This window comes from Schistocerca nitens, chromosome 5, assembly GCF_023898315.1.
Source record: "Schistocerca nitens isolate TAMUIC-IGC-003100 chromosome 5, iqSchNite1.1, whole genome shotgun sequence".
Taxonomy (NCBI): domain Eukaryota; kingdom Metazoa; phylum Arthropoda; class Insecta; order Orthoptera; family Acrididae; genus Schistocerca; species Schistocerca nitens.
This window is the reverse complement of record NC_064618.1, coordinates 411,854,802-411,874,227: the sequence shown is the minus strand read 5'-3', so window position 1 is coordinate 411,874,227 and position 19,426 is coordinate 411,854,802. Positions and strand designations below refer to the sequence as shown.

Here is a 19,426-nt window from a genome sequence, read left to right as displayed (position 1 = left end):
CCTCCGCAAGTCACGTGCCTGAAAATAGTTCGTGATGTGTACCTCTACCTCAACAGTTCTTAGGGTGGCGCATGATCTCCAAGGGCCAGTTGCCATTGGGAGTTACGCTGGGCATTGCTCCGCTCCGCCATTTGTCATTCGGAATATCTCCCAACCAGCACCGACCTCCACCGATCTGACGAAACCTTCTCTCGGCGACGCCACGCTGCCCTCAACAAAGCTACCAGCCTGGTGACATCGCCCCTCGTAAGTCGCTGGGTGGTTACTGTAACCCATCTACATGACACAATTTGATAGTGTTATTTCTTCCTGTACTTGTATTTCGAATAGAAATGCCATTACTTCCAATCTGCGGGACTGCTGTTCTATGAGACCCAAACTTCCATATGTCGTTGAGTCCCCGCCCTGCACAAATTTTCATGGTCGTCATTCCATACTACAGCTGATGGCAGTCATTATTCGAAATTGCGAATTCATCTGGTGTGTTTAGTAACGGCTGTGGTCGCCGCAGTGCATTGTCATCAGTATAACACCGGTACTCCAATATCGTATTTACCTGCCAATACCGGGCATGCGACTTTGAAACACAACGTCTGATCTGTAGGGGAATACACATAGTGGAGATACGTACAGATCGTAGACGTATGGAGAATGAAATTTTCACTCTGCAGCGGAGTGTGCGCTGGTATGAAACTTCGTGGCAGGTTAAGACTGTGTACCGGGCCGAGACTCGAACTCGGGACCTTTGCCTTTCGCAAGCAAGTGCTCTACCGTCTTTTTTTTTTAATTCCACAAAAACAGTAGCAATAATGGCTAGGTTACAGTGAAATGACATAAATAAGGTGACAGATAATTGCAGTCATAAATTACAGCATTCATAGAATGAGGAATGATATTCAGTCTTTAGTAGTAGCACACATTTAGCATTCTCACTGTCACCTTCAACTGGCGGCAGTTCAGCATGCACATTTTCTTCTTCTGCAGCCTGAGATTTCTTATCATCATTTCCCAGGCCCAAATTAATCATTCAGTAAATACTTGATGTGTGTTGCTTCAAGGGTAAATTTCATGGACAATAGAGCAGTCCCGAACAGCGACATCGCAAAGTCCTTTACTGCCTTGTTATTTTTTGTTAGTTCCAGCCGTCTAAATGCATCCTTAGGGAGTTCAAGATCTTCCTTTATAACAAACGCCAGATGTTTGCTTTCATATTCTTGTATCTGCTGTACTACTGATGTATTTTTCATGTGTGACTTTCAGGTGACGTTAGGGTCGGAAACGTGACCCAATCCTCCCCCTCTCTATGAGAATTCCACATGTTCCTAACCTACATCCATTCTGTTGAAGACAATTCGGAGCATGTTGCCATATTTATTATTGTGATTCCGATATTTAAGTGTTTTCTCGAATTCATTTTCCATATATATCTTGTATTGAATGAATATGTTCATCGCTTCTAATATGGTTAAAAATTTAACTTGTGTATTTACCCATTAACCAAATCACTGCGTTATTTTTTGCCTTAAGGTAGTAACTTTCTTCTGGTCTGAAGAAAATATTAGTCGGTACATTGTTTGCTGAAGTTCTTGTTATTTGAGCAATTCTCTGCCTGGTCCACCTCAAGTTGATACTCCGATCTCCACATGTGTAACGATGAGGCACACTATCAACGAGGTTGCATTTGCTGCAGAGGTTAGTGGCACTTAAACCGATGACAAAGAGACGCTCATTAATGCTGATGATGTTATTGACTACCTTGTTCCACGCTGTTCTCACGTCAGACGAAAGAACATCACTACTGATGTTTTTCCAGATCACATTCCATGCTATTCCAGCATATTTAGTTTCTATATTATTTTTCCTTTCATGTTTCCGTCTTTCAGTTAAAATCACCTTTACTGTAAGGTTTTTGGAGTTAAAAAGCTTTTTGCTGAGATAGCTTAGTTCAAGATAATACTCCCTAATATGTTTGAGTTACCCAAGCATGACTCACGCCCCGTCCTCACAGCTTTGCTTCTGCCAGTACCTCGTCTCCTATCTTCCAAACTTTCGTAGACCCATGGTAGACGACATGTGGAAGTTCGGGTCTGACCGTGAGTCATGGACGGATAACCAAATGGTAAGGCGGCCACTCGCTATAAGCGGGAAATCCGGGTTCGAGTCCCGGTCCGGCACAAATTTTTATTGTCGTCATTTCATTCTACATCTGATGGTAGTCATTGCGAATTCATCTGACGTGTTTAGTAACGGCCGTGGTCGCCGTCGTGCATCGTCATCACTACAACGCCGGCACTACAATATCGCATTCTCGTCTTGTCCACCATCCGGACGCTGCCCCCTCCATCTCTGCCTGATGCTGCTTCCTGTTGCTCCCTCGTTGATGATGAGGGTAAAGCTTCGAACGCCTTTACAGCTTCGCCCGCCATCACGTATTGGCAACTGAAGCATTACATGGACAGATTCAAGTAATTTTTTGTAAATTTAACGTCTCAAGAACCACGGAAAGCACAAAAACGTGTTCTTATCTATGACATAACTTCAAATCTAAATAATTTATGTCAATTAATTTTGTGAAATGTAATTATTACTTCGTAAATAATTTTTTTTAAAGATATAGCGGGAGACAGCTTGTGGCTGACTGCGATGGATTATTACACGTTTTTGTTGTTTTAGAAAGTAAGTGAGGAGCGTACCTGGTAGGATCTCTTTGTCTTGTCTGTTAGCCTTTAGACTGATAGGAAGCGCTATAGTTGCGTTCCTTGCGTATGATTATTGAATCCTTCTTTTGTGTAGAGAAATCTTATTAAGTGTCCTGTATTAGCTTTAGAACCATTTGCAATTAAATTAATGTAAAGTAGTTACGTCTCATGAGTTCTCATTTTGACAGTTCTGCTAATAGATATAAGATACATGAAATATTTTATTGTTACAACCAACGACCAACACGAGCTTAACAGATCGTGGCTTGGAGACGCAATGGCCAATTGCAATTAGTATTCTGCCATTCATTCATTTACAACTTACTACTGCGTCCCTGATATTAACTGCTGATCATCACGAAACGTTTTGCAAACTTGAATGCAAGCGCGGAACCTTAAATGACCTGGGCACAGTCTATAAGCTAACGATTCCCTTTCGTATGTAAATAACAGATACCAGCCACGCAAAATTGATGGTGGTTTAAAAGACGTAACTATCTCTAAATTTCACAGCATTTTTCTAGAAGTCAGTGTGGACACTAACAAAAATGAATCTCCCATCAACAATGGCCATCTGCTCCAGTTAATTTTAACAGTTTCCTTTTCTGTGATAAATTCAATTTCTACTTAAAAACAAACTTTAGTAATTCCGCGTGAGCAGATGTGTCACAACGAGGATGAAACTATTCTTAGCAACGTCTTTTCTGTTATTTGCTAATGCAGTTTCCACGTTGCTGTGTCCATTTTAATCGTTGGCGCCAGAAGCAGTAAATTTTCCTTCTCCCATTCTCGTCCCAATACCTGAATGGGCGGCGATCACAGCTTTCCCAGTTTCACCTGCCACCTGGCCGCTGTCCCCTCTAGCCGCCTGATGCTGCTTCTTGACGCATCCGCACGTTGCAGCCACGTCAGGTCCTCTTCTCGAGGGTGGCACCGTTTCCGACAACCACTGCCTCTCCCACGGCCTGGGGCTGTTTCCTGTTGCCTGAGCACGTTCCAGCCGTGGTAGGTCCTCTTCTTGCACTGAGTTTTCTTATTTTGAGAGTACTGAAGGAGCGATCTGTTTACCTTCATTCTACAGCCAAGATCGCATAAAATATTTCTTTATTTAAGACCGTTCAGAATATGTCCAACTTACGTAAACAGATGTGCTACTGTGTACTGTGTTTTTGTGATGTCACAAACATCTGTGAGCAGTAACAGGATATTTTTGTAAGAGCGTGCAAAAATGTAACAGTACATAGAGAATGCTCCACTGAACAATTTGAGGTAGGGAACGTGGGGTCTTAGAAGCCAGCTTAAGGAGATATGGATGTATAAATTTGTCTACCGCTTTGTCTAGCATTCCTGTTTTTCAGCTTACTTACAACTAACGTGCGCACAAGTTTACACGTAGTGTACTGTTTATTTACATATACATTCCTTATTTTCTTCAAGGAAACAAGGAGGACCAGGCTGAATGGCCACCTATACTTGACGTTCGTGCAGAGAGTTGTACATGAATTGTTGGAGAACGTACCATTGAATGTTCGTGAGAGGATGTGGTCAAAACATTACAGTGCATTGCCTCACTTCAGTGAGAATATTAGCAACCATCTCAATGCTGTATTTCCTGGTCGCTGGTTTGGAAGAGGAGGTCCTATTCCATGGCCTGCGAGGTCACTTGACGTGGATTCCCTTGATTATTTCCTAAGGGGATATCTAAAGTCAGTTGAGTATGAGACCCCAGTGGACACGGAGATGGAATTAGTTGCCGAAATTGTAGTTGCCTGTGATGTGATTCGAAACACACCAAGGCTATTTGTCAGGGTGCGTCAGAATCTTTTTGGCCGATATCATGCTTGCATTGAAGTTGTTGGCCGTCGGTTTCAGCACACTTAGTAAAATACAGTACAAATGGTACGTTCATCGTGTTAGTGACGGCATTTGCAGTTACCTGAACTAATGTAAATAAAAAAAAGTACGCAGTAATGGGATTTTATTCCCTTTATTTCCTTAAGCTGGGTAATCCGACCCCAGGTTTCCTACCTCAAATTGTTCAGTGGAGCATACTCTATGTCCTGCAAAATTTTTGCATGCTCTTACGAAAAACCTTGTATATATGGACTTGGCTTTTTACGCGAGATGTTTTATGTTTATAAATGCGTAAGTTATGACAAATCTTTTATAATGTGCTGATTTTCATCCACTTGACAACTTGGCATGAAGTTCAATTTAAAATGAACACGTTTCAAAATAAAAAGATTTTTAAGAACTGAAAATAACAGCAAAGTCTGTCTAAACCGGTCGTCTTAAATAAAGCAATATTTTATGCGATTTAGGCTGTTGAATGGTTTTTACCTATGCTTGTGGGAGATACTGCTTCGGATATAGGAAACGGCAACTGGATCACACATTTCCTCTGGCTCCAGTGCCATTTTTCACTGTGTCGCCTCGTACCAGATTCGGCGATGAGATACAACATTTTCTCCCTCGGCCTGCTCAGTGAAGGTTTTAGCTGCCATCTAGGTCTGCTCGACCGCCATTTTCTCTCTCTGCTTGACTCTCGTTCTGCGCTCCTCTTGCCGTGCCTGATGCTGCTTCCTGTTGCCTCTGCAGGCTGTAGCCATTACAGGCCCGTCCAAAAGTGGCACACCTCCTCGGTCATCCGGCCTCGAGGGTCATCCGGCTTCCAAGGTTATCTGGTCTTCACGACTCTATCAACCACCTACAAGGCTCTGCTTCCTACAACAGCTCCGCACTGAGTGGAATCTTCCGGCACGCCAACCTCTTTTACCTGCCTTCTCGGCCCATCGGACCGCCCAGTCCTCATTCCTTACCCGAGACCTCTTTCGTCCTTCTCTGTACCCTTACGAACGCCACAGCGATGAGTGTTTAATCGACCACTTCTGACTCTCCACCCTTTTTCTTTCTGCTCTTTCAAGCATGTATTGGCAATGAACACTCTACAGGCAACTTCTACCGGCACTGCGCTTATCTCCTTTTCCATGCTCCTACGCACGCTCTGGACGCGGGTTCTCAGTAGACCACTTTTCCGGAGGTTCACACTTTTCCTGCCGTGTTCTCTCTCTATGTCGGCTACTCCTGCGGTTTTGCATTCCCGCCCGCCTCTGATCTCCACCCTTTTCCTTACTGCATTCCTTCCAGGTCCCGCTATGCCATCGGTCCTTCTGTGACGTCCTAACCTTAGTCTGTTTGGTTTTCAGTTCGAAGAGAAATGTTCAAATGTGTGTGAACTTCAAAGGGACCAAACTGCTGAGGTCATCGGTCCCTAGACTTACACACTACTTAAACTAACTTAACGCTACGGACAACACACACATCCATGCCCGAGGGAGGATTCGAACCTCCGGCGGCAGGGGGTTTTCAGTTGCGCCCACTCTCGTCCACTCTGCTGTTCGCGCCAAGGTCGTCCACAATGTCTGCGTGGCGACGCCTCTCAACCTCAGATACCAGTTCCAGGGTCTGGGCTGCGGTCACCAATGGTTCCACGGATGGATTTGGATATTTACCTCACGTGGGGGAGGCACCGTTCAAGTTGTGGACACACATTAATCCTGCTTCTTCCTGCATTTGTCGGGCACCGTCGTCTCTCCCCGTAGGAAGGAGGGGGTACAGGCTCCACAGCAACTACTCGATGGCTTTGCCATCTCTTTCCCAAAGGAGAGAGGCTGCAGGATCTTTTGCTAGTAGCCATCTTCTGCTCAATGAAGAAGAGATACAGTACCCTCTCTTGCGCTCCGATAGCACTACAACGGCACACACCGTCGCCCCTTGGGTGGCCTAAACTTAAGGCGTCATCCGTTTCCTACACAGGTGGTTACAATCCAGCCCGATGATAACAGTTACGGGTGGTAAGTCAGCGCAACAACCAATTCAGCGTGACTTATTATCGCCGGAAACTCAGGACCCCACTATTGCAGGCATTACTGTCACCGTGTGGTGAGATTCCAGTCGACGACAGAAGGGGCCGCCAGCACGGGACTATTTCCCTCCCCAAGTCACGTGCCTGAAAATAGACTGCACTGTGTAGCTTCACACTTACGAGGAATCCCTTGAGTGTGAGGTCGCAAAAGGCCAATGTTCTTCGAGGCATTGGATGTCCCACATATTGTTTACCATGCAACCACAATATTGGCTGCTAAAGGCGGCACCCTGTATATTAGCAACTTTTTATCCTTGGCCACCAGAGACAAATCTCTTGCTGCCACAGTAGTTCTCAATCACGATTTTACTGCACTGCATACGTACTATAAGAAATGGAGGCTTAAAACTAGTCTACCTAAAACAGAGATCTCGGCGTTCCATCTAAATAATAAACTGCCAAATGTAATAGTAAGTGTTTCCCTGCTGAAAAACTCCGTGTCTCATTACTTGCTCTTGTATTCTCCGTGGCCGAATATTGTGCTTCCGAATGGATCATTGTTTCTTATTATTAGCATGTTGATAGGTCAAAAAATGATAATGAACTCTGAACCAACAAATCCGCAACTGCACTGTGGCATCCTGTGTTGGGTAATTTGTTACGTTTGGAGACGCTGCTACGTGCTGGGTTTCAGTGCATACAGATAAAACTGCAGTCAAGTAACGTGGAAGTAATAACACGTTTATTCGGGATACAGCTACAGGAGGTATCAAATGGTGATCACAGCACGAGGCTACGGAGCATGGTTGAACTGCTTAGTCGACGAGTAACTCACAACAGTGCTACAGTGCTAGTGGTGTTGATACATAACAGAGCTATGGCAACGATAAACAACGCAAACTTTGCATTAAATCTAAAAAAGTTGCAACAAACAAAGCAAACATTGCATTAAATCTAAAACAGTTGCAGGTTAAATATTAGAATTTCTGCAAGATGAGTCAGTGGAATGTGTGGTGTCATATACGCTCGACCGGGCGGACAATGTACTTGACGAGGGCGATGATGATGATGCGTACTTAACGAGTGAAAGTGATATTGAAACAGGTGCCAAGCCTGTATTTCATCATCCTTGTCGGACAAGGGGCGCCACAATTGCCGTCCCCAGTGAAATGTAGTAAAGGACAATCGTTGTCCAAGGAGCGGGTAATAAACATAATTACGTACATGGAAGATACTCCGAGGTGTAGTAACAAAACAATTATGAACAGATTTCGAATACGTCCGCAGCAGTATGACCGTGTAGTGAGTAAGAAAAACTACGGGTATTCAAGGGTGGGCAAGGCCCACTTGTTGCAAAAACTGTTGTTTGCTGGTTTCAAGGATAATCTGTAGAGTTTATAGGATATGCATGATAGTGACCTACTACGTTATGCACATCAAATTGCGCGTGGCATAGATTACAGTGATTTCAAGGGAAACAGTAGATGGTTGCATAACAGTGTTACAGAATTGGAAGAAGTACAATAATGAAATTTAAAACAAAGCGTCAGTTGGACGATGCACAGCAAACTGAGGAATCTGCCCGAAAATTTGTAGATGAAATTAACTTATCCTATGGGTCAGTAAGGGATTTGTTTTCAGTTCTGACCAATCGGGGTTTGAAGAGGAAATGCGTACGTAAGGAACCCTGGGAGTTAGAGAAACCAAGAGAGTTGTATGAAGATCAACTAACTCAATGCCATTACGTATTCATACACAATCTGGGTGATAAACTGGCTGGAAAGTTATTTATTGTGCTGCGAGAAGTTTGAGGTGTTGTTTACGATTCTTCCTCTGTGACTGACCTTGCAAGTGCAGTAGGGAATATTTACGTCACAGCAAGCAACTATGGTATGAGCACTGCTTTTGGCCAATAGCTGCTCAAAATAATTATTTTGCTTGATTGCCTACGTATAAAAATAATACCCCTTTAGGGCAAATAACTCTCCTGAAAAGTGTGTGACATAACTATTCGTGCCACCTGGAACCAATGGACAAAGTCAACCTCTGGATGTTTGTTTTTTCACACTATCTGCAGCTGTGCCTTAAGTAATAGTTAGTTTCACGATAAGCTCAACGCGTTCGGTTGCTTGCCATCACATTCCATCATTTCTCATCACTCCGTTACACCAATATGATCCAATATGCATTCCCTAAGAGTGGGTACCTAGCTAAACGTCTCGGACGGTTTGCAATTCCCGAGGAGTTCGCTTTCGATGTTGGTGGTGCGAACCTTTGTGATCACTGTGGCGCAGCATTTTTCATTCAATGTTCATGGTGTAAGTTAATGGTTTGTTTTGAACATTTCTTGAATGTCGACGATGTCTATTTTGTGAAGTGTAATACATGCATCTCATAGAAGGTTGATCTCTGCACCTACCGGACACTCACTTTCTGTGGCCCCCGCTTGATGCACACGGTGAGTCATTAGTATCTAATATTTTTCCTCTCGTAACTGCTGACCCAACAGTTCAAATGAGCCTTACAAGAATGAACTAGCGACCTCGCACTCAAGCGGCTCTTTGTTAGGCTGGCGCATTGTCTCCCAGGGCCAGTCATCGTCGGGAGTAGTGAGGCTGGGCAATTGTGCCAACTGCTCTGCGGTTCCTCAGTCGGTATAACTCCCGAACAGCCCTTGGCGGACCGAGTCGCAGACCTAGGTCTCGCACTGCACCTCACTGTTAGGTCTCCATCAAACACCCTCAGCAGAAAACCAGCCTGGTGGTACCTCCTCTAGCAACTCTGTAAGTAATTACCTGCTATATGCTATGTCTTCCTGTGGCCCACTTAAACGCTACATGATGCTTGATAGATAGCCTTATTTCTTCCTGTAGCTGTATCCCGAATAAACGTGTTATTACTTCCACGTTACTTGACTGCAGTTTTATCTGTATGCACTGAAACCCAGCACGTAGCAGCGTCTCCAAACGTAACAAATTACCCAACACAGGATGCCACAGTGCAGTTGCGGATTTGTTGGTTCAGAGTTCATTATCATTTGTTGACCTATCAACATGCTAATAATAAGAAACAATGATCCATTCTGAAGCACAATATTCGGCCACGCAGAATACAAGAGCAAGTAATGAGACGCGGAGTGTTTCAGCAGGGAAACACTTACTATTACATTTGGCAGTTTATTATTTAGATGGAACGCTGAGATCTCTGTTTTAGGTAGACTAGTTTTAAGCCTCCATTTCTAAATGGTTCAAATGGCTCTGAGCACTATGGGACTTAACATCTGTGGTCATCAGTCCCCTAGAACTTAGAACTACTTAAACCTAACTAACCTAAGGACATCACACACATCCAAGCCCGAGGTAGGATTCGAACCTGCGACCGTAGCAGTCGAGCGGTTCCGGACTGAGCGCCTAGAACCGCGAGACCACCGCGGCCGGCCCTCCATTTCTTATAGTACGTATGCAGTGCAGTAAAATCGTGATTGAGAACTACTGTGGCAGCAAGAGATTTGTCTCTGGTGGCCAAGGATAAAAAGTTGCTAATATACAGGGTGAGCACGAAGTCTTGCCCTGATTATAACAATTTATTACAGAATAACCGTTTGACATATTAATTTACATTTGATGCCATTACATAGGTTAGTGTTACTAGTTTTTTTAAGACCACTTAAGTTAGTAAACCTCAACGTGTGCTCCATTGGTAGCTCGGAGAATGTCGAGGCAGTATTCCATTTTCCGCCAGTTGTTTCGTAACGTGTGTTCTGTCATAGTACTCACAGCAGCTTGTATCCTAGCCTTCAGTTCGTTGACGTCAGCAACTGATGTGACGAAGACTCTGTCCTTGATATAGCCCCAGAAAAATAAGTCAAGGGGCGTAATGTCTGGAGTGCGGGGTGGCCAGGGTGTTGGACCGACCCTTCCAATCCACCGATCGGGAAATGTTTCATCCAGGAAATCACGCACTATCAAAGCCCGGAGGAGGGAGTGCTCCATCGGCTGGAAAAGTATCCATGGTTGATATTCTTCTGACTACAGGGCAATGAACTGTTGCAAAACGTCTAAATAAATGTTAGCGCTAATGTTTTTTTCCGCGAAGAAAAACAGTCCAAAAACCTGGTTATGTATGAGGCCGCACCAAACATTCGCTTTTTCGCTGTCTCGCTGTAACTGTACAATAGCATGTGGAGACTCTGAACCCCATATATGGGCATTATGCCCATTTACCATTCCACTGGCATGACAGGTGGATTCATCGGTGAAGGATATGCGATTTAAGTAATCGTTATCACCATCGATCCTGTTGAGAATCTCAGTTGCAAATTCAGCACGTGTCAGCAAATCATTCGGTTGCAACGCCTGCACGATTTGCACTTTGTAAGCATGCAACCTAAGCCTTTCGTGGAGAATCTTCGCCACACTTGCTTGCGGTATTTGGAGTTCGCGTGATGGTTGACGAGTTGATTTAGACGGACTCCGGTGAAACGATTGCCGAACACGATCAACAGTTGCATCACTCACACGAGGCCTGCCACTTTGAGGACGATCTTCAACGCTGCCTGTTTCGTTAAACTTTGCGTACAATCGCTTTATAGATTTAACGTCAGTAGGGTTGCGTCCATAAGAAGCCCGAAATTTATGCTGAACAGTGACGGGCGATTTTGTTTCGTGAAACCAAAGCACACATTGCGCTTTCTCCTGCTTCGACGCCATTTCGCCAGCAACTAAAGTCGCCTAACAGACTGCGTCGGTGTTATGGAGCACTAGCGCCATCTATTGGTCACAACTAGTAACACTAACCCATGTAACGGCGTCAAATGTAACTTATCATGTCAAACGGTTATTGTGTTATGAATTTTTATAATCAGGGCAAGACTTTGTGCTCACCCTGTCTAAGTAGACTTGAAGAACGAAATTTTTCCGCCAGACTGTGTATAAATTTGGTTTTACACTACTGACCATTAAAATTGCTACACCAAGAAGAAATGCAGATGATAAACGGATATTCATTGGACAAATATATTATACTACAACTGACATGTGATTACATTTTCACGCAATTTGGGTGCATAGATCCTGAGAAATCAGTACCCAGAACAACCACCTCTGGCAGTAATAACGGCCTTCATACGCCTGCGCATTGAGTCAAACAGAGCTTGGATGGCGTGTACCGGTACAGCTGCCCATGCAGCTTCAACACGATACCACAGTTCATCAAGAGTAGTGACTGGCATATTGTGACGAACCAGTTGCTCGGCCACCATTGACCAGACGTTTTCAATTGGTGAGAGATATGGAGAATGTGCTGGCCAGGGCAGCAGTCGAACGTTTTCTGTATTCAGAAAGGCCCGTACAGGACCTGCAACATGCGGTCGTGCATTATCCTGCTGAAACGTAGGGTTTCGCAGAGATCGAATGAACGGTAGAGCCACGGGTCGTAACAAATCTGAAATTTAACGTCCATTGCTCCAAGTGCCGTCAATGCGCACAAGAGGTGACCGAGACGTGTAACCAATGGCACCCCATACCATCACGCCGGTTGATACGCCAGTATGGCGATGACGAATACACGCTTCCAATGTGCGTTCACCGCGATGTCGCCAAACACGGATGCGACCATCACGATGCTGTAAACAGAACCTGGATTCATCTGAAAAAATGACGTTTTGCCATTCGTGCACCCAGGTTCGTCGTTGAGTAGACCATCGAAGGCGCTCCTGTCTGTGATGGAGCGACAAGGGTAACCGCAGTCATGGTCTCCGAGCTGATCGTCCATGCTGCTACAAACGTCGAACTGTTCGTGTGTTCGTGCAGATGGTTGTTGTCTTGCAAACGTCCCCATCTGTTGACTCAGGAATCGAGACGTGGCTACACGATCCGTTACAGCCATGAGGATAAGATGCCTGTCATCTCCACTGCTAGTGATACGAGGCCGCTGGGATCCACCACGGCGTTCCGTATGACCCACCTGAACCCATCGATTCCATATTCTTCTAACAGTCATTGGATCTCGACCAACGCGAGCAGCAATGTCGCGATACGATAAAACGCAATCGCGTTAGGCTACAATCCGACCTCTATCAAAGTCGGAAACGAGATGTTACGCATTTCTCCTCCTTACACGAGGCATCACAACAACGTTTCACCAGGCAACGCCGGTCAACTGCTGTTTGTGTAAGAGAAATTGGTTGGAAACTTTCCTCATGTCAGCACGTTGTAGGTGTCGCCACCGGCGCCAACCTTGTGTGAATGCTCTGAAAAGCTAATCTTTGCATGTCACAGCATCGTCTTCCTGTCGGTTAAATTTCGCGTCTGTAGCACGTAATCTTCGTGGTGTAGCAATTTTAATGGCGAGTAGTGTATTTTTCACACTAGCGGTTTCAGGCATTGGCCGTTAACGAGTGTGTCTCTTAAGAATTGCCGCCACGTGAAACTGGTAGTGTGAACATAAAATAAATTACACACGGTCTGTTGGAAAACTATCGTTTCTCAACTTTTCTGAGGCTGTGGCGCCCACGCAGAAAAAAATGATGTACATAAACTACAAGAAGCACAGTGAGACGGTACCCTGACGAAGGTCCTCTTGAGGTAGTTGCGCCACGCTGGCTGCTTGCGCTGCTGCTGCTGCTGCGTCGCCGCGGACGCGCCAGCCTTGTCGGCGGAGCCCGCCCCTCCGATGGCCACCACTAGCTCGTTCAGCTCCTGCCGGATGTCTTCCGGCTGCACCCAGCCTCGCAGCCAGCACAGTGCCTTCTCGGCGGCGGCCAGCCGACCCTTCCCTGCGACAGGAAGCCATTCCATTATTGTCACATTTCCCAAGGTCACACAGTTATGATGAACAGGTATCAAGGATCATGGACGGATTCCTGACTGGAAATGGAGGACAAAAATGGTTCAAACGGCTCTGAGCACTATGGGACTTAACTTCTGAGGTCATCAGTCCCCTAGAACTTAGAACTACTTAAACCTAACTACCCTAAGGACATCACATACATCCATGCCTGAGGCAGGATTCGAACCTGCGACCGTAGCGGTCGCGCGGTTCCTGACTGTAGCGCCTAGAACCGCTCGGCCACTCCGGCGGCAAATGAAGGAGGAGATTAATGTTTAACGTCCTGCCGACAACGAGGTCTTTAGAGACGGAGCACAAGCTCGGATTAGGTAAGGATGGGAAAGGAAATCGGTCGTGCCCTTTCAGAGGAATCATCCAGTAATTTGCCTGAAGCGATTTAGGGAAATCACGGAATACTTAAATTCAGGATGCAGATTTGAACCGTCGTCCTCCCGAATGCGAGTCCAATGGGCTAACCACTGCGCCACCTCGCTCGGTAGGAAATGGAGGAACGTGTGTCCGGAAATGCATCGTAGCCACGGCAGATAGCACTGACAAATGAATGTTCTCCTGACCTCGTGTCGTGTGTTCGTTGTGTTAGTGGCTGTGTGATTGACGTAGCGTACTGTAAGCAGCAGAATGGTTCGGTATCCATGTGGGGAACAAGCCGAGACGGTGTTGTGTACAGCCAAGCAGTTGGAAGTAGTAGGCAGCACGGCTATACCAAAACAAGAACCCTCACACGCACACTAACCACATCACACAACACTTCAAACCCTTTCTTGGACGTTCGTGTGATCGTGGGTCCTTTCAGACATGCGAACGTGAGGGAAGTGGCGGGCTGTGTGTACACCAGATTTGGAGGACCGGGCTCTACAGGATATTGAGACGAACCCAAGTACAAGCTCCAGGTAAATTGTCCGCCAATAAGCTGTAAGCCAAAGCACAATTATGTGTATTCTGCATGACAGCCGCTGCTATCCCTGCAACGAGTGCAAGCTGTCAGCAGCTAATTTTCCTCTAAGGGAAGGATTTTGTCGATGGTTTTTACAACAGACCATCACAATTATGGGGTTTCTGTTATTAGCCCTCTTTACCGACGAAGCAACGTTTACCAGAACTGTCATTATCAATTTTAATAATTGTCATCTGTGGGCTACAGACAGTCCTCGGGGAATGGTTGAGGCGTCTCATCAGCGTAGATTCACCATCAGTTTGTGGGCAGGGATTCTTGGTGATCACACGCTTGAACGGTTATTATTCCACAACCCCTCGAGGAAGGAACGACCTGGACTTTCTGCGGAATACTCTACCAGGGCTGCTTGAGAATGCGCCTTCGGCAGTGCGACATGTTATGTGGTTTCTGCATGACGGAGCACCGCCCCACTTCCGCATTACAGTTCGAAGACACCTCAGACATTGGATAAAACGTGGAGGCCCTGTAGCATAACCTAGAAGGTGTGCGAACTTAACCCTTCTGGATTTTTATCTCTGGGGGCATCTGAAAGGCGTTGTGGATGCTGAACCAGTTCCTGATGTGCATACGCTTCCACAGCGTGTTCACGACACCTGGGGCGCTATTCAGAGAGAGGTGAAAAGTGCGAAAGAGTGCGGCAATCCATGACGCGACGTGTGAACGCGTGCATTGCATGCCATGGAGGACGCTTTTTCATCTGCTGTGACGTGGATGCGATGCAGCTCTGAACTGTGTTCCGGGACGGTTTCTTGTCGTTGCACGCACACTGCACATTTCCGTACACATGTTTATACGACCTTGTTTCCTCCATTTCTAGTCGGGCATCCGTCTCTACAGTTTTTCGGTTTTATTAAGGTTCGACCAATGTATTAATGTATGCGAAAAAAACCCGTAAAGCAATAAGTTTAGAAGGAATTAACGCATTAAGTATGGAGGATTATCATTACATCTTAAATTGTTATATTTGTTTAACATACGCTGGAGGTAAAAAGAGCTACCACGAAATTAGAAGAAAGCAAAAGAGGTGTCAATATATAAGAAAGGAGAAAAACATACATGTGAAAACTCTGGCAGTACGAACTTACTTAGCACGGCATATAAACGTTATGCAAGAAATTTACACACGAGAATGGAAACAATAGCCGAATGTTTACTAGTGGAAGAACAGGTCGGATTTAGAAAGGTACGATCAACAACTGATGCAGCTTTTATTTTATGACAGGTTATTAAAAAGCAGAGAGAGTTTAACAAAGTGACGCCTATTGCTTGTACAGATTTTGAGAGGGCTCTAGATAATGTGATACAGGAAAGATTAAGGAAAATAATAGAGCACGGAAGTTAACCTTTACAGCTCATATCAGCTACCAAAGTTCTGTATACAAAAAAATATCGGCAATCTTAGATATGAAATGCTTGTATACAGTACCGATACAAATAAATAAAGGGGTGAGACAAGTCTGTAGATTATCCCCTGCCCTGTTCAATATATAAATTGACGGTGCAGTTCGCAGGCGGAATTCTAGAACAAACGGTGGGGTAAAATTAGAAAAATTCGTTAAAGCTTCGTTAAAGATTCCTATATGCATCAAAGAAACTGGTGTAGGCATGCGTATTCATATACACAGTTATGTAAACAGGCAGAATACGGCGGCAGGACATTTATATAAGACAATAAGTGTCTGACGCAGGTCTTAGAACGGTTACAGCTGCTACAGTGGTAGGTTATCAAGATTTAAGTGAGTTTGAATGTGGTATTACAGTCGGCGCACGAGCGATGGGTCACGGCATCTCTGAGGTAGCGATGAAGTGGAGATTTCACGAGTACCGTGAACATCACATCTCCGATATCGCTGCGGTCGGATAAAGATCCTGCAAGGACGGGACCAACGACGACTGATGAGAATCGTTCAACGTTACAGACGTGGAACCCTTCCGCAAATTGCTGCAGATGTCATTGCTGAGCCATCAACAAGTGTCAGCGTACGAACCATTGAATGAAACATAATCGATATGGGCTTTCGGAGCCGAAGGCCCATTCGTGGAGCCGAAGGCCCCTTGATGACTGCACGACACAAAGCTTTACCCCTGCCTGGACCCGTCAAACTGACATTGGACTGTTGATGACTGGAAACATGTTGCCTGGTCGGCCGAGTCTCGTCTCAAATTGTATCGGATGGACATGTACGGGTATGGAGACTTCGTCATGAATCCATGGACCCTGCATGTCAGCAGGGGACTGTTCAAGCTGGTGTAGGCTGCGTAATGGTGTGTGTATGTGGGGGGGGGGGGGTGCAGTTGAGTGGTTTGGGACCGCTGATACGTCTAGATACGACGTATCTAGAGGTACGTGAGCATCCTGTCTGACCACCTGCATCCATTCATGCCCGTTGTGCATTCCCACGGACTTGGGCAATTCCAGCAGGAGAATGCGACACCCCACACGTCCAGAATTTCCACAGAGTGGCTCCAGGAACACTCTCCTGAGTTTAAACATGTCCGCTGGTCATCAGACTCCCTAGACATTAACGTTATTGAGCATGTCTGGGATGCCTTGCAACGTACTGTTCAGAAGAGATTTTTACCCCCTCGTACTATTACGAATTTCTGTACAGCCCTGCAGGATTCATGGTGCCACTTCCCTCCACTACTTCAGACATTAGTTGAGTCCATGCCACTTCGTGTTGCTGCACTTCTGCGGGCTCGCGGGGCAATACACGATATTAGGCAGGTGTACCAGTTTCTTAGACTCTTCAGTGTAATATGAAAATATCTTCTAGTAAACCTAAGTTAACGGCATTTTATGGCAAATATTCAGTGAAAACTAAGATACATAGTTAATGAGAAAACAATTGAACAGGTGAAATATTTTAACTATCTTAGATGTAAAATATCGCATAAATACGAAGAACAAAAGGGGATTAAGTAGAATGGCTTTGGAAGTATCTGTGGCACAATTAACAAAACTTGAAAAAGCATAAAACAAGGAAAGAAGCGTGACTGAAATTTTATACAACAGTTGAGTTGCCAAGCCTGTTCTACGAAAGTGGGTCGTGGATACTGAATAAAATAAAAGGAATGCAATTACAACGAATACAGAGAGATTTAGTACAGCTGGGCAGGTATGTAAAATAATAGTTGAAATACGAAATGAAAATATCGGAAAGGAGTTGAAAATCTGAAGTGTGAAAGAAAACTTGAATGAACAAAAAAAAAAAAAAAAAGACATAGAATGAGCATCTACAGATGTTTGGTTTGTGGGGCGCTCAACTGCGCGGTCATCAGCGCCCGTACAAATTCCCAATCTTTACGCTGCCCAATTTTTGTACACAGTCCAATCTAACCACTGTCACGAATGGTGATGATGATGATGAAGTAATGGGGACAACAAAGACACCCTGTCACCGGGCAGAGAAAATCCCCAACCCGGTCGGTAATCGAACCCGAGACCCCGTGACCAGAGGCAGTACCGCTAGCCACTTATTTTTTTGGAATTTGTAATATTTGGTCGTAGCGGACCTCACATGATATCTGTTGAAGTTCGTTGTTAATCATTTCACACAGTTTTCTTTATTACAGAGGCCAGCCAGCTCTCTGAACGAACACGCTGAGCTACCGCTTCGGCAATACTGGACTACGAGCTGCGGACATGAGCAAATAGAGATTATCAAGTCAAGGATCCTATGAACATGTGTGTGGAAATGGATGGTGTGCGTGCAACAACAAATAGTCCCGTAACACAGTATAGACATGCACCGAATCCAGGTCACAACAGATGTTCAAAGTGGCCTCCGTCGGAAGCAATGCACGCAGTTGTCATAATACACATAATCGTACTTTGGTGTGCACCATGCTGGCAGCCACTTGCCTGGAGATTGGCTACGGTTCGTTTCAATCTCCCGTGCAACCTGGTCCTCCAAATCTGGAATACACAGAGTCCGCCACTTCCCTGAACGTTCGTCTGTCTGAAAGGATCCATGATCATACAAAAGCCCAAAACAGCCGTCAAATGTTGTATGATGTGGTCAGTGTGCGTGTGAGGGTATTTGTTTTAGTATAGCTGTGCTGACTCTCGAACGTTTCCATCTGCTTGGCTGTACACAAACACCATCTCGACTTGTTCCCGACATTCTGGGGCCTACAATACGCTGCGTCAATCACACAGCCTGCAGCACACGAGGAACACACGACACGTGGTCAGAGGAACTTTCATTCGTCAGCGCCAACTACCGTGGCAACGCTGCATTTCCTGACGCATGTTCATAGGACCTTTTCTCCTCCATTTCCGGCCAGGAATCCGTCCCTGCAGTTTGTAAGTTTTATTAATGTTGATCCTGTACACCGACGACTTTGAATTAAACCTAAGAGCAATTCCAGCAATGCCGTGCACCAACCACCCAGTATGTAAACGCTGACTTACTTGCCTTTTTACAGTAAACACAGAATGTAGACTTGAAAAGTAACCAATCTAAAACAAAATCAGTTTCTGTTGTTAAAGGCTTATTATGCCTCATTTCAGATGATTACTTGCACCTCCACACCTGAACTGTACAGAATCAGTTTTTTCTTCTTCTGCTAAGAACTTGGGATAGTTCTGGACCATTTCTTAGTGATCTGTAAGAAAGTGTCGGCGTCTTTCCATTCAGAAATATAAAGTAGTATTTTCTATCGAGCTGGAAAAATAACTCTGAGAATCGTCGGGACATCTAGTTCTTGATTATGGTGATACATTTTTTCAAGGACTTTCATATGGGAGCTCATGCCAATGCAAATGGCGACAAACGCTTGAATGAGCTTTATTTGTGACTTTCGTTTTTTCGACCATATAACTCCAGTCTATGAATAATTCTCAAGGCTACGTGCAGGTAAAAGTACAGACTATCATACCTTCTGGTTACTCTGCCGTCTGCTAAATCATTGCGCACTTTTTTTTGAATCTTCGACACCAACACTACTCTCTGAGCAGCACAGTAGAAATACTCGTCTTCAACAAAGCAGAAGCTCTCTATACCAGTTCATAACACAGCAAATTCTCCCCCCTCCCCTCCCCATTCTTGAGTA

At 45.1% G+C, this 19,426-nt stretch overlaps 1 protein-coding gene across 1 annotated transcript in view; it reads right to left on the bottom strand.

The window, feature by feature from the left end:
- LOC126260500 (facilitated trehalose transporter Tret1-like) overlaps positions 1–19,426 on the bottom strand; it is a 504,093-nt gene that overhangs the window by 23,843 nt on the left and 460,824 nt on the right. The window contains exon 8 of the mRNA XM_049957830.1: positions 13,128–13,339. Coding sequence (XP_049813787.1) covers positions 13,128–13,339 — 212 coding nt within the window. The remainder of the gene's footprint in view (positions 1–13,127; positions 13,340–19,426) is intronic.